Source organism: Puma concolor, chromosome D3, assembly GCF_028749965.1.
Source record: "Puma concolor isolate L17-30 chromosome D3, mPumCon1.1.hap2, whole genome shotgun sequence".
In the NCBI taxonomy this organism is placed as follows: Eukaryota; Metazoa; Chordata; class Mammalia; order Carnivora; family Felidae; genus Puma; species Puma concolor.
The window spans coordinates 66364074-66377161 of record NC_141678.1 but is presented as its reverse complement, the minus strand read 5'-3'; the positions used below and the strand labels follow the sequence as shown (position 1 = coordinate 66377161).

Here is a 13088-nt window from a genome sequence, read left to right as displayed (position 1 = left end):
TGGCCAAATGTAAGTCTTTCTTAAAGCTGCGTTTATAGAGGATCTGTCCCCTCCCCCTTGCCTTCTTCCCTCCATCTTGTATCCTCACCCCATCATGCTAAACTAGAATGTGTAAGATGGGGGAAGGGTGTCCTACCAAGTGCTCTGATGATTTATCCCTGTCCTGCAGGGGAGGGGTGGGGGGTGCTGAGCCATGTGCCTTCTCACAAAGGGCTCCTGGGGGTTAGGGGCTCAATGCCGTAAAAAGATTAAATAACAAGAGTTACTGACCATGCAAGAGGGGCTGGGTTTGTAATTTAGGGGTGCAAGACTAAAACACCATTCACTTGAAAGTGAGATGTGTTGCTAACAGCCTGTATTTCTACTCAAACAGAAATAGAAGACCACAGTCATTTCTGTATAATTCCCTTTGTATGTAAATCAAACCCTCTTTTGATGATTTGTTACCCATCCCATCCCTTGTCAGACACATGCTTGACCATGGAAAACCCCTCAGATGGGCAATGTGTGAACAGCGTAAGTGCGCCCCATTTTAAGAAAATCCCGATACCATCTTGTGAACTTAACCGTTTAATGACAGCATGTTTATGAATACTACTAAAGAAAAAACATTTGTTTAAAACATGATTTGAATGTTGAAAAAGATCAGTTTTCATCTTATGACATTTCCAGAAATATTTCTGTTATGTAAAAGAAGGCACATTGGCATTTCCAGTGAATTTAAGTTCCTAACCCCAAATCTGGAGAACATCTTCTCGTGACTCAAGAACAAATCTCAGAACATTAAAAATTCCCTGCCTCTTCTCCAGGTAAGCCCTCCATCTATTACTTGACTCAAAGTAATTACTTGATGGTCACACTGATTTCATCAGTTTACGGGAGAGAGAGAAGAATCAACACTTCCGAGGTGGGAGGGACTGAATCCCTCCCTGTCATGAAACCAGTAAGAATTCAAGGCTGAGAGGAGGGATGCGTTCACTCCAGATGGCAGGGGCTCCCTAGGGGCAGAGCTAGGGCCAAACCATCCTATCCCCTTCCAGGCTGATGCATGTTTCCTGGAACTGTGCATGGCTCCATAAAATGACTGAGTTGGAGGCTCATGCCACCAATCCCTGTCCCCTTCTTGATGAGTTCTCTTTAGGGATGTGGCTTATTTTGCAGAAGAGGGCAAATTCCCTTCAAAGGGAGCTCTTACGGTATGATTTGTGAGTATGAAGTCTAAACTAATGGTATCTTTGATAAATGTTGTACATCTTAGAACAGAGAGGTTCCTAAATGGTGACTAGACACGTATTTCCCTATGTGGGGAAAAACTAGGGTGTAGGCTTGCTTGGGGAAAGAATCACAGAACAGACAGAAAGGGAGTTTGCGTGGCCTTCAGCCTGGGGACCTGGATGACCTGATGAAGGCTGAGTACACAGTGACATGTTTTGGAAAAGGCAGCCTAGGAGACATCATAGGCCTGGTACTTTGTTATGGTTGATGCTCTTCTGTTTTTCTCCTGGGATAGGTAGTAGATGCGATTGGCCTCTGGGTAGGTAACTTTGCTGAGTGGAAGCTTGTAGATGGCAGGGTTGTTGGTCGTCAGGAGCAGGAAGGTGAGTGCTGAGAGGCAAAAGGGCCAGGTGCATGGTGGCAGTCCAAACTGGGCAGGGGCAGAAAAGAGACACACAAGAGAAGCCTTGATTATATCAGATGCTTTGGCCTGTTTCATCAGCCCTTAACACTCCCCTATAGCCCTGGGTAGAGGACGGGATGCTTTGTGGGTATTGAGAGGAATAATACTTCTTGACCAATATAAATAAAAGCATGTCAGTGCTGTCTGCCTGAATTGTAACAGGTGGATGCACATTCTCCAAAATGCAGCCATTGGAACCCTATTACAATATGGCTTTATGTAGAAGTCATGTTTTGCCTTGGGCTGTCTGGCTAGGTTATACCTTCAACTCTAGGAACTGACCATTGCCTGCCTCTCCCATAGCCCCTGTTGAAGGAGTGGCATTGGCAGCCATTTTGTAGCTCACGATCTTTATCTCTTTGGTCACAGCTGATTGGACTCCAGCAATGCGACTTCCACAGGCAGATGGCCTGGGAGTTGAATCCCTCTTTTGAGAATTTGAACTAAGAGAGACTGCGCTCTTGGTCTGAAAGGACTGGAGAGCCAACCAGTGCTGGGTGGCCGCTAGGGGGCTGTGTGCAGCAGAAGAAACCCACCACAGACACAGGGAGATAGAACAGACATCTGGAGGGAGGCAGAGATGTAATGTCCTAGTCCTAGGGGTTGGAGGTGGAGGGTAGCTGCCTCTATTCTCAAGGGCTCCTCCATTCCCAGCTCTCCTTCTCATGGTGTTGACCTATTTTTTCTTCCTTAAGATGCCCTGAGGCTTTTCAAAACAAAATGTTTATTTATTTTTGAGAGAGAGAGAGAGAGAGCAGTGAGGGGCAGAGAGAGAGAGTGGCAAGGGGCAGAGACAGACCAGTGAGGGGCAGAGAGAGAGAGAGAGTGGGAGACGGAGGATGATCCAAGGTGGGCTCTGTGTGGGGCTCGAACTTGTGAACCAAACTGTGAGATCATGACCTGAGCCAAAGTTGGACACTTATCCGACGGAGCCACCCAGGCGGCCCATGCCCTGCGGCTTTTTAATACACCTCTCACTCTTCCTTGAGATCACTTGAGTGGAGAGCTTGGTGATAAGAAGTCTGCAGACTCAACTATAAGGCTGACCAAATCATGTTCCCCCACACCCAACCTCATTTCCTTATAAGCAGTAAAGACCTCAGAAAACACCACGGGGATAACAATGCCAGTAATGTGCTGCTCAAAGATGGCACTGCTGGGTGAAACTTGGAGAAGGACTACAGCAGCCAGAACCATGGCCGTAAAAATACCCACGAGTAATGAATTCCACCCAACAAGTCTCTCCAAAGTCCTGCTCACACTACACAGTGTGTTTTGGGAAGAACCCTCTGGAACCCCACAGTGGGAAAGGAAGTAGGTCTGGAGTTCACATCTCAGACCCACATCTCAGCTCCAACCACCTTGTTAAAGTTATTTCATCCGTCTGAAACCTATTTCCTCAATAGTAAAGTAGGGATAACAGTGTCCACTCAGACAGTTAATGCCTAGTGCATATTAAGGACTCAGTAAACAGCCCTCAGCACTCAGTAAACAGCGGTCATGATTGTCAAGTGGGGGGGGGGGGCACGTGGAAGACAGGGCTGCGTGTATGAGTGCCAGTGAGGAAGCAGAGGAGTGCAGCTCCCAAGTGCTCTGTCTGTGGAGGGTGTGAAGGGGCTCGTAAATGTCACTTGACATTTTTATATTGTTCTTCAAGCAGATTGGACATTCCTTCCACGGGAGTAAATAGCCTGCCCTTTTTTGTCTCCCTGAGAGTGTTCAGCATAGTGTCCTAAACATAGTAGGCACACAGAAAGTAAACTCGAGTTCAAAAAAAGTCTAAATGGAATGGTATTGCCTCTAACTTCTCTGCCCGCAGAGGAAAAGGGCCAGTCATCCTCTAAATGCCTGTGATCAGAAACAAAAGCCTCCTGTTTGCATCCCTTCCAGTACCTTGCCCAGGGAAGGCACGTGACACATATTCACTAGCTGGACAGACAGGTGGAAGGATGGGTACAAGAATGATGGGAAAGCCTGGAGTGCAAAGGAGCCGCAGAGACCATACTCCATGCTCTAGTTACCCGCCCATTCTTCTGATGGCTGACCAATCAGCCCCAGCTCTTAGATTCCCCATGGTGCAGGCTTGCTATCTTAGGGTTTTATTCATTCATCATTTCTTGAGCACCTATTATGGGCTGGGTATTGTAATAGGTACTATGGATAAAGACTAGAATACAGCCAGGCCCCTGTTCTGAAGGAGCACATGGGCTGAAGTTGGAAAAGGAAGAATATGTATAAGGCTCGTCACCATACTGTACGTCAAGTGTCATAGCAGAGGCGTGTACAAGATTCACCAGAGCCCAGAGGAGGATTTAGCCCACTGGGAGACATAGGATGGTATCAGGGAAGGCGGGTTCTATTGCCTAGAAAATTCCTTCCTATGCTAAGTTCAACCTGCCCAATTTCCCTAAGGGTGAGGAAGGGATTTGTGCAGGTGTGAGTAAAATGCCCACCGTCATCCCTACCTTCAGGACCACTGGGACTTTTCCTGGTTGCTTTTATCAAATGTGCCCTTGAACCCTTATATAAAAGGGGGAGGCATCAACTGCGGGCTGAGCCCTGAACACTCTGTGCCAGACCAGGGGCCCTACCCAGTGTACGTGGGGGCTGGGGCTGGCCATGAGGCTTCTCCTGTCTCAGACACCACCTCACACTAGGGCTCAGACAAGGAAGGGATTCTTGGACTGGTGCATGTGCACATAGCCACCAGCGCTGGCTTCTCTCAGGTATTGCTGGGGCTTGGTTCCCTGTCTTCCCTGGAGACTTCCCTCATGACCCCCTCAACTCCTAGTTGCCAACGGATGAATGGAGATGTACCCTGGCCCATAAGTTAGTTGGGCAGTTGATCTATAAACATACAAAAAAATTAAATAATAAAGATTTAAAACTAGTTCTAGGAGATGATGCAGCTGAAAGAATTTGAGTTACAAGATAGTGTTCTTCAAATTGTCCTTCTATAACAAGCTCCACTGACCCTCTGACAATGGGGTCTGTTTGACCGGTGGTTGACATTGAACCTTTAGAGACCCAGCTCCTTCTGTCTAGCAGGTGCTGAGGCAAGCAGTGTGATTTGAGATGAGAAGGATGAGTTGGGGAAGGGTCCCCGGAGGACAGGCTTGCGTTGGCTGTGGGGAGCTGAAAGAACAGGGGAAGGGTGTTGTGGCACGTTCTTAGCCGACACTGACTCACCACGGACAGCACGTTAGCCAGCGCAGCACCCAGGTAGGCCGCAAACAGTGCTGGGAAAAGAACCAAGAAACAGTCCAGTGACTGACGGTGCCTCAAGCTTAGTCTACATATTATCTCCCCAGACATTTTATGCCACAAATGCTATCTCTCAGATTAAAATAAAACTTGAATTATGTTTCTATTAGTTGACAGCCCTGAAATGTGTTAAATTCCAGGCAAATGCCGGTACAGCTAAGACAGCAGATGAACTTTGTTAAAAAAGGGCCAGAATGGAGTGATTATGGTTCTCTTGGGTCCCACCACCTTGCATTCTAGCAAAGGAACATTTAGCAGCATAAACCGTACATGAAAATTTTACTATACAGCCAAGGCAAGTGGATCCCAGAGCTCCCCGCTGGAATATTTCACCGCGAGTTATTAATGTAATACGGGTTTCCAGGGAGGAACAGCATTCTGTAAGCCTGAGGAAGACCAAATACGCCCACTGCCTTGTCTTCCCGGCTCTGCCTGCAGAGGGTGCGGCCAGGCTGGCCACTGGGAAGAGCCACGTGCCGGTAAGAGGTGATGCTCTGTGAAAACGAGCAAGTGTAATTGGGCTTTGCTTCCGAACTCTCAATTTCTCAACCGAAAGCATCTCAATTGTCCTCAGGATATTAACAACAGCAAATCTTTATTAGAGAGTCACTGAGCACCTGGCTGGTAGCCATGTGACCACATCCTTCAGCATTCCTCTGGCGTAAGCATTATTGGAAGGTCCTAATGATGAGTATTTGGGTGCTTAAAGTTAATCTCCGTATCTGAGGTAAATCACCCAATTCTATACATAAAGATTAACTTGAGTAAGGGTTGCTCTGTCGGTTGGCTCCAATCACCAGCCAGGAGAGTAGCCATCACAGAGACAACCCATGAACAACAACCCAATAGCCACCGTCTAAAAGTTCTGTCTTCGTGGGGCTGAACACTCTGTGTTCCGTGAAAACAGTTTTTACTGTGAACAACCACTCAAAACCGTTTTAGATACAAACGCTTTTGTGAAGCAAACGATCCTCCCGTTTATCTTTGGGGGATCCACAGAATCTTCAGGGTGGTTGTCCCCGCAGGGACAGTCACAGGTGGTGCCGAAGGTGCAAAGGGAGCTAGTGGTGGTCCCTACCACAGGCGATGGCCAGGAAGTGGGTCTGCCAGGTGATGACGTAGAACATGCCTCCGATGGCAATGCAGGCCAGCGTGCTGTTGAAGCCACACAGGCCGAAGTAGATGGAGTCCAAGGGCGTTGCAATAGTGAGGGCTGCGAGAGAAGGCAGGCATCAGTGTTGAGTTCAGGGGGTGGGGGTGGGTCTCGTGGGGCTCGCCTGCCCCTCCTGAAAACCACCATAGTTCCCAAAGCCCAGACCAATCATCCTCTTAGGCATTTATAAAAAAGAACTTCTGATTTTATTCAGTGAAAAAATATCTAAAGGAAACAAATGGCCATAGAGTCACATGAGTATTAGTGGTGATGCCGTTATAGGTAGAAGAGAGCCTTTTGAGTATAGACTCTGCAGCCTTTTAAAGCAGAGAAGTTCCTTTCCCTGCCAAGAAAGAGGACTTTTCCTTCTTCACTGATATTTTTTTAAGAGAGAGAGAGAGAAAGCACACGAGTGGTGCGGGAGGTGGGGAGAGAGAGAGAGAGAGAGAGAGAGAGAATCTTAATCCATGCTGAGCATGGAGCCAAACGTGGGGCTCCATCCCATGACCCTGGGATCATGACCTTAGCCAAATCAAGAGTTGGACGCTAACCGATTGAGCCACCCAGGCGCTCGTTCACTGATATCTCCGTGCTCTCTAGTGGAATATCATCCCTTGAGACAAGACTTAAAATACAAACATGACTGGAATTAACCTCTCCAAACTTTAAATTTATACTAAGGTGTAACTGACTAACACCAAATCCTTTCGGGAAGGCAGCTTTTGCTCAGACATGCATGAGGGCACTGGCACCCAAAGTAGGGAACCAGGGTACAATGGAAGGGGGGAAAGTTTGTAGGAGTAAGCGGGGGTGGGGAGGTGGGTATCGAAAACACCTGTCACCATTTTCTTCGGAGCTGACTCGAGACACTAACATCCGTATGGCCCATTAACACGTCAGAAGTGATGACACTAACCTGCCAACATCCCCATGGTGGAGCCGATCGCAGCGTGTAGGCAAATGAGAGGTGAAGATATGAACAGAGCTATGAGGAAAATGCCTCCAGTCCAGGGGTTGTCACAGCCATACACCTGGCCGACTCCAACAGGGATGGCTCTCAAGAGCTGCAGGTGCAAAGGGTCACATGCAGTTAAGGAGGCAGAAGAGACAACTTGAACCTCGGCTGGAAAAGATTCGTGCCAAGCCTTGTACACCAACAGTTCGCAACAGGTTTCTGAGACATTTTTATCCAAATAGGTTAACTCTAAAAGGAACACAAGCCTTATTGTTTTAATCTTGCGTTCTTAGAACAATAGGATTTTAGGGTGTTAAGTTGCCTTTCTTTAGAAACATGAGTGTAAGGCACTCAACCCCCAGTGAAGAGACACTAAAAACTTTTCAAATGAGGGTATTATTCATCAGTAAAGCAGGAGATGTCTGATCAAAGTTGGGGTTTAAAAGCTCTCCTGTAACACTAAAAAAACCCCTAAAATTATGACCAAAAAGCTGAATATTATGTGAAAGAGTAGTCCTTTGTGTTTCCAAGAATAAGGTGTCTGGGCTGTGGTCACGTTAGCTCAATCTGGGTGAACACCTGGACTCGTATCCAGAGAAGAATCCCTGAGAAGGCAGTATCATGGTATGCGCGTTTTTGATTGAGAAGCCAAGTAAACGGTGACTGATAGACGAGTCCCTGCTTGCATCAGGCCTCCGTGTATCTCAGGGGGTGCGGGGCCTGTCTGCAAACGTGAAGGGTTTGATGAGGCCAGGGTCCACTGCCTTGTGGGCACTTGCACATGTGTTATGCAGTTCCAGAAAAGGATCCTGGGCATGCAGCCTTCCCCAGCAACTGGGATTGGGGTCCTATGGTTTGGAAGGTTGGCCAAAGGCCCTTGAGCTAGGAAAGTGCACAAGGGAGGGGGCTCTGGGCCACGCAGGGGACACTGGGGTATGTCTTACCCCTCAGACAGTGAGCTGAGGAGAAACAGAGTTCTGGGGCGAGGGTGTACGTATATTAGGAGGGGGCAGCTCTTCTCTCAGCCCATGCCCTCTGGGGGTGTGCGGAGATAGGAGGACACTAAGGGGCTGTGGGTTGGCCTAGTGGGCTAACCCTCCAGACTCTGTCTTCTGTTATCCCAGGAACAGAGAACAGGGTGGGGGCTCTGGCATTACCACGTGGGTCAGGGTGGGCAGGTGGGAGAGCTTCATACAGAGGCAGTGGTGCTGGGCAGTCTAGTCCTGAGCTGGTGACACCCTCCAGGGGGCCCTGCAGTGGCCAAGGAGCTGAGGAACTCATGGGGTTTCAACATTGTTGGGAGTTTTAGACCCTCTCTCTGACATTTACTTGTTTCCCCAACACTCAAGGCTCTTATGAATGGTTAAAAAGACGAAACATATTAGTCCTTATTATAATCCATTTAATTGGCTAGAAAGTTACTTCTACAAAAAGTTAAAAAAATTTTTAATGTTTATTTTTTAGAGAGACAGAGACAGAGCTTGAGTGGGGGAGGGGCAGAGAGAGAGGGAGACACGGAATCCAAAGCAGGCTCCAGGCTCTGAGCTGTCAGCACATTGCCTGACACGAGGCTCGAACTCACAAACTGTGAGATCATGAGCTGAGCTGAAGTCAGATGCTTAACCGACTGAGCCACCCACGCGCCCCTAGAAAGTTACTTCTTAAAATGGCAACCACCAAAAATTGAATTTTTCTTTCTTGGAACTTGGGGGTTCTAAAATAGTTGTACGGGATTCCCTAGCTGTTTTTCAATTCTACAAAATGCCTAGATATCTTTCCATTGAACATGTGGCACAGAGAATGCAAAATGTCTTAACCTTACCTTTCCTAACATCAGCTCCTCAGAGCCAACGGTTTAGAGCGATTATGCCTTCAAGAGATGTTGCTGGGGTAAATACCATGAAAAGGAAGCCTACGGAGTGAATTGCCAACATTTTCTCACCTCTGGCTCATGAGGGTCCTCTTACACACACACATGAATCAATAAGGATGAAGCTAACACTAACACAAATATTTCTTTTACTAAATAGTGTGCCTTAGTGTAAATGCACAGTCCTTTCTACCATGCTGTGCTGTTGTGTACTATGAAATGCTAAATGAAACTAGGCATCATTATTTCTGAAAGGTCCTCAACAAGCCCAAGTGGCTTTGTGGTTAGATGATGAATTGCCAATAACAAAGTTGTAGAGTGGGCCCAGACCATGGGGTAGTTTAGTGTAATGCAATGTAGGAGAACTTCAGACAAAATGTCTTCTTAATTATCTTGGAAGACTTCCAGAGGCCAGCATTATATACAAAATACTTGTAAAAAACATTAAAAGTTCTGATATATAGATGTTTCTTAATGAAGGAACACCTGCACTTTATGGTGTGACCTTGGAAAGCCAATGGAATCAACTCTGGAGGTTGGAACAGAGACTTTAGCCCACAGGTGGCTGTGTGACATGTATGCCTTTAACGGTTCAGTGAGATTGATGGAAGGAAATAGACAATGTAAGTTGAATGAAAACTGGAAGAAAGCATCAGAAAGACTTTTTCCAAAAGGAAAAAGGAAAGAAACCAGTTCTAACAGTCAGGAGGCCAGAGTGCTAATCTTTAAAAAAAATTTCTTAATGTTTATTTATTTTTGAGAGAGAGAGAGAGAGAGAGAGAGAGAGAGAACAAGCGGGGGAGGAGCAGAGAGAGAGGGAGACACAGAATCCGAAGCAGGCTCCAGGCTCTGAGCTGTCAGCATAGAGCCTGACTCGGGACTCGAACTCACAAACCGTGAGATCATGACCTGAGCCGAAGCCGGACACACAACCGACTGAACCACCCAGGTGCCCCTAGAGTGCTAATCTTGACTTTGCTCTTCACTAGTTAGCTGTGTGACCTCAGGCCTCAGTTTTTTCCTCTGTGCTATGACAGTGTGGCACCAGAAACAGTCTTGTTAGCTTCTGGAAAGAGAAAGGAAAAGGATGGTGGCTAATGAGATACTGCACATCCACTGCCTTGTATGGTATGATTGTTAATAGTCATCACTTGTGGATGCTTCTGATGTGCAGAGTCAGTAAATGCCACTGTAACATTGCATTTGGACAGACGCTGCCTTCTTGGCTTCCGTGTTACCTACCAAGGGCACTTGGACCTCTGACCAGGTGATGTTGGGCACGGAGGATGGAGGCTGCAGCAGCATCGTGGGGAAGAAGAGGTTGTAGTGGCCGGTGGCTGCCAGGTACAGGGTCACAGCGATGTTGAAGGGCAGTGTGAAGACGGGGAGGTCCCACTTGCTGAAGATGGTGCCCAGGGCACTGGAGAGGATGGGGCTGCAACAGAAACACAAGAGACTGTTCAAGAAGCTCCGGCCCTGACACTAGACTGAGCAGGAGTAGAGGGGTCCCTGGACTTTCCTGAGGAAAAGCAGCCCGCTGGGTATGATCTCTGAGCCCGACTGGCCCTGAGCAGGTCTCCCTCTGGCCCCCTCCGTGGGCCTGGCACGGTGATGGGGCAGATGCCCAGGCTCCATTTCAGAAAGCGGGAAGACCTAAGGCAAGGGGTCATAGAACTTCCTTGATAAGTCATATAGCTCCACGCTCAGGCATGAGGAGAGAGGACAAGCTGGGGGAGTGACCAGGGAGGGGGATCTCATTCATTCGTCCATTCATCCGTTCATTCAACAAATGTTTGTTGAGCAGCTAAGAGTACCAAGCCTCCATCCAGAGTGTCCTATGATTTCTGGAGGGAAGGGGAGCTAAGCCCTGATCCTCTGAGGGCTCTGTCTGGTGGCTGGTCCTTTAGCCCACCCTGGGAGGTTGTCTCAGTCTGGTCCAGGGGGTTCTAAGGACAGGAAAAAGCTGGGTGTGGCAGGGAGGGGGCAGGAGGAATGAGAAGGTTTCCAGAAACTGACAGGAAGCTGTAGGGTGGCTCTTCACATTTCTCTGTCCTCTGGTTGAGTAGGACCAGAAACCCTGTTAAGTCTTAAAAAAAAGAGTAAAGAAGGGCTCCTGGGCAGCTAAGTCAGTTAAGCATCTGACTCTTAGTTTTGGCTCAGGTCATGATCTTACAGTTTGTGAGTTCGAGCCCCACATCAGGCTCTGTGCTGACATCATGGGGCCTGCTTGGGATTCTCTTTCTCTCCCTCTCTCTCTGCTCCTCCCCAGCTCATTCTCTCTCTCTCAAAAATAAATTAAAAGAAAAAAAAGAGTCAAGAATTGTAGGTAATGAGAGTGCCCGCAGATCACCTGGCACAGTGCTGTTGCTGTATGACATTAGCAGTTATTTCCAGTGGATGTTTCTGTAAAAGCTAAGTCAATGCCACCTTAAAATTGAGTTTAGACAGACAGCTGGGGAGCTGGGATGAAAAGGTTGGCAGCCCTTGACTGCACCCACAGCCTTAGGAGCAAACTTACCAAGACATGGACATAATGATGACAGGGAACAGAAGCCACCAGTAGTAGTTGCCCTTGTCTGAGAACACAGCCATCAGCAGCCCCACCAGCACCCCGTTGTAGCCATGAAGTCCTGCTGCGATGGCGGACCTGGGGGGATGGAGGAGGGCTGGTGAAGGGGGGACTCCCCAGGGCTAAGGAGGGCCACTGCCTTCTTGGTTTTCCTTCTGACTCACATTTTCCTCAGCTGGGGCCTGACTGCATATACACCTTCAAGCAGATGGCTCCTCTGGGAATGGGAAGGGAAGACATCAACCCTTTGCATTTCCCTGGACAGTGTGTAGATGTTACCAAATGATCAGGGAATGGTTGTGTTTAGTTATTAGTGTCCTTAATCTGAGGAGTTTCTGAGCTTGGAGGCCAGCAGTGAGGAGATGGGAAATGGTCCCCATGGGAAGCGACCTCTGGCTTCATGCTTGGACCCTGGGTCTCCTGGAACTTACCTGTCCTGGCTCAGGATGAGAGCTGTCAAAGTGGACACAACAGTTCCCAAGCAGCCGGAGATGGCCCACCAGGGGTTCTGGACGAAGAGGCCAAGGACGATGAGGATGCCACTGAGGGGGTTGTTCACAAACATCACCTGTGACGTGCCCCGGAGGACCCAGTCAAGGAACTGGAACACTGGGGATTTGTCTAAAATGAACCAGGGCAGGGAGTCAGTCAATGCTCAGGTGTGCTGGCCCTCGGGGAGACTTCAGTGGGCGGATGGAGGGTCGGGGAAGCTCCATATCCAATGTGGGTTCACAGGGCACCAGCCTCTGCTGTCACCTGCCCCAGAAGAGGGTAAACCAAGAACCCAAGAGGGTGTTTGACTGCCCAGAAAACTCTTCAGACCCATCACCAGCTGGTTGTGGTCTTTAGGTTGTTTTTCAAGCAGTGGGGATAAGGTACCCTGAGCTATCTATGTCTCTGTGATAGGGGCATGAATTTTCAAGAAGACATATCCAAAAAGATAATTCTTTTGCTGCCTAGAGGGTGTCAAACCCATGGCCTGAGCCCTGGGAAGATTCCTAGAAAGAACTTATCTGAATAGTAGATACAATTCTTCCAAGAGTCATCTGTAGGGTGGGCACTTTTTTAGAACGCTGACTCTAGAATCCCATGCCTAAATGCCCATCTCCTGATGGGATATTTGTTGAGCACAACTGCTAACATTCAGAAATGAGAGCTCACACACTGAAATGTATTGTATTTCTACCCCAAGAGACTGCATTTGTGTCCTACCAGCAAAATCCCTGTCCCTTCTAAAAGACCGAAATGGCACTCAGTCTAGTCTATCAAGAAGGCACTGTGCCTTCTGGGGATGGCTGGAAGTGACACTTTAGGGGTAGGGTCAAGGGCTTTGCTCCCAGGACCTTTACCTTTAAGACCCTCACCACACTCCTTCATCTCCCCTGTGATGTAGCTGAGGGCTCTGCTGACCCTCTTCCCACTGGCAGCCATGTGACTCTGAATCCAGGAAGTCTTGGAAACGTTCGCTTCCACCTTTATCTCAGTGTTCTCCTCCATGGTGTCTAGATCCTGCCCGGGGACAAGAGACAGAAAGACATTCCCACATCCTGTGTTTCTCACCCTGAGAAGCGACACTTGTGCTGGCTCTGGAGCCAAGCT

The 13088-nt window shown here is 48.2% G+C and overlaps 1 protein-coding gene across 3 annotated transcripts in view; it reads right to left on the bottom strand.

Annotated features, from left to right (window-relative positions):
* Positions 1-565: 565 nt before the first annotated feature.
* Positions 566-13088, bottom strand: part of SLC14A2 (solute carrier family 14 member 2) — a 54121-nt gene continuing 41598 nt past the window's right edge. For all 3 annotated transcript variants that reach the window (XM_025931042.2, XM_086682869.1, XM_086682870.1), the window contains 8 exons: positions 12839-12998; positions 11921-12110; positions 11439-11567; positions 10163-10355; positions 7012-7159; positions 6021-6155; positions 4868-4917; positions 566-1645 (listed from right to left, as the gene is read on the bottom strand). In XM_025931042.2, the coding sequence (XP_025786827.2) occupies positions 1445-1645; positions 4868-4917; positions 6021-6155; positions 7012-7159; positions 10163-10355; positions 11439-11567; positions 11921-12110; positions 12839-12998 (1206 nt within the window). In that variant the 3' untranslated portion in view covers positions 566-1444. The remainder of the gene's footprint in view (positions 1646-4867; positions 4918-6020; positions 6156-7011; positions 7160-10162; positions 10356-11438; positions 11568-11920; positions 12111-12838; positions 12999-13088) is intronic.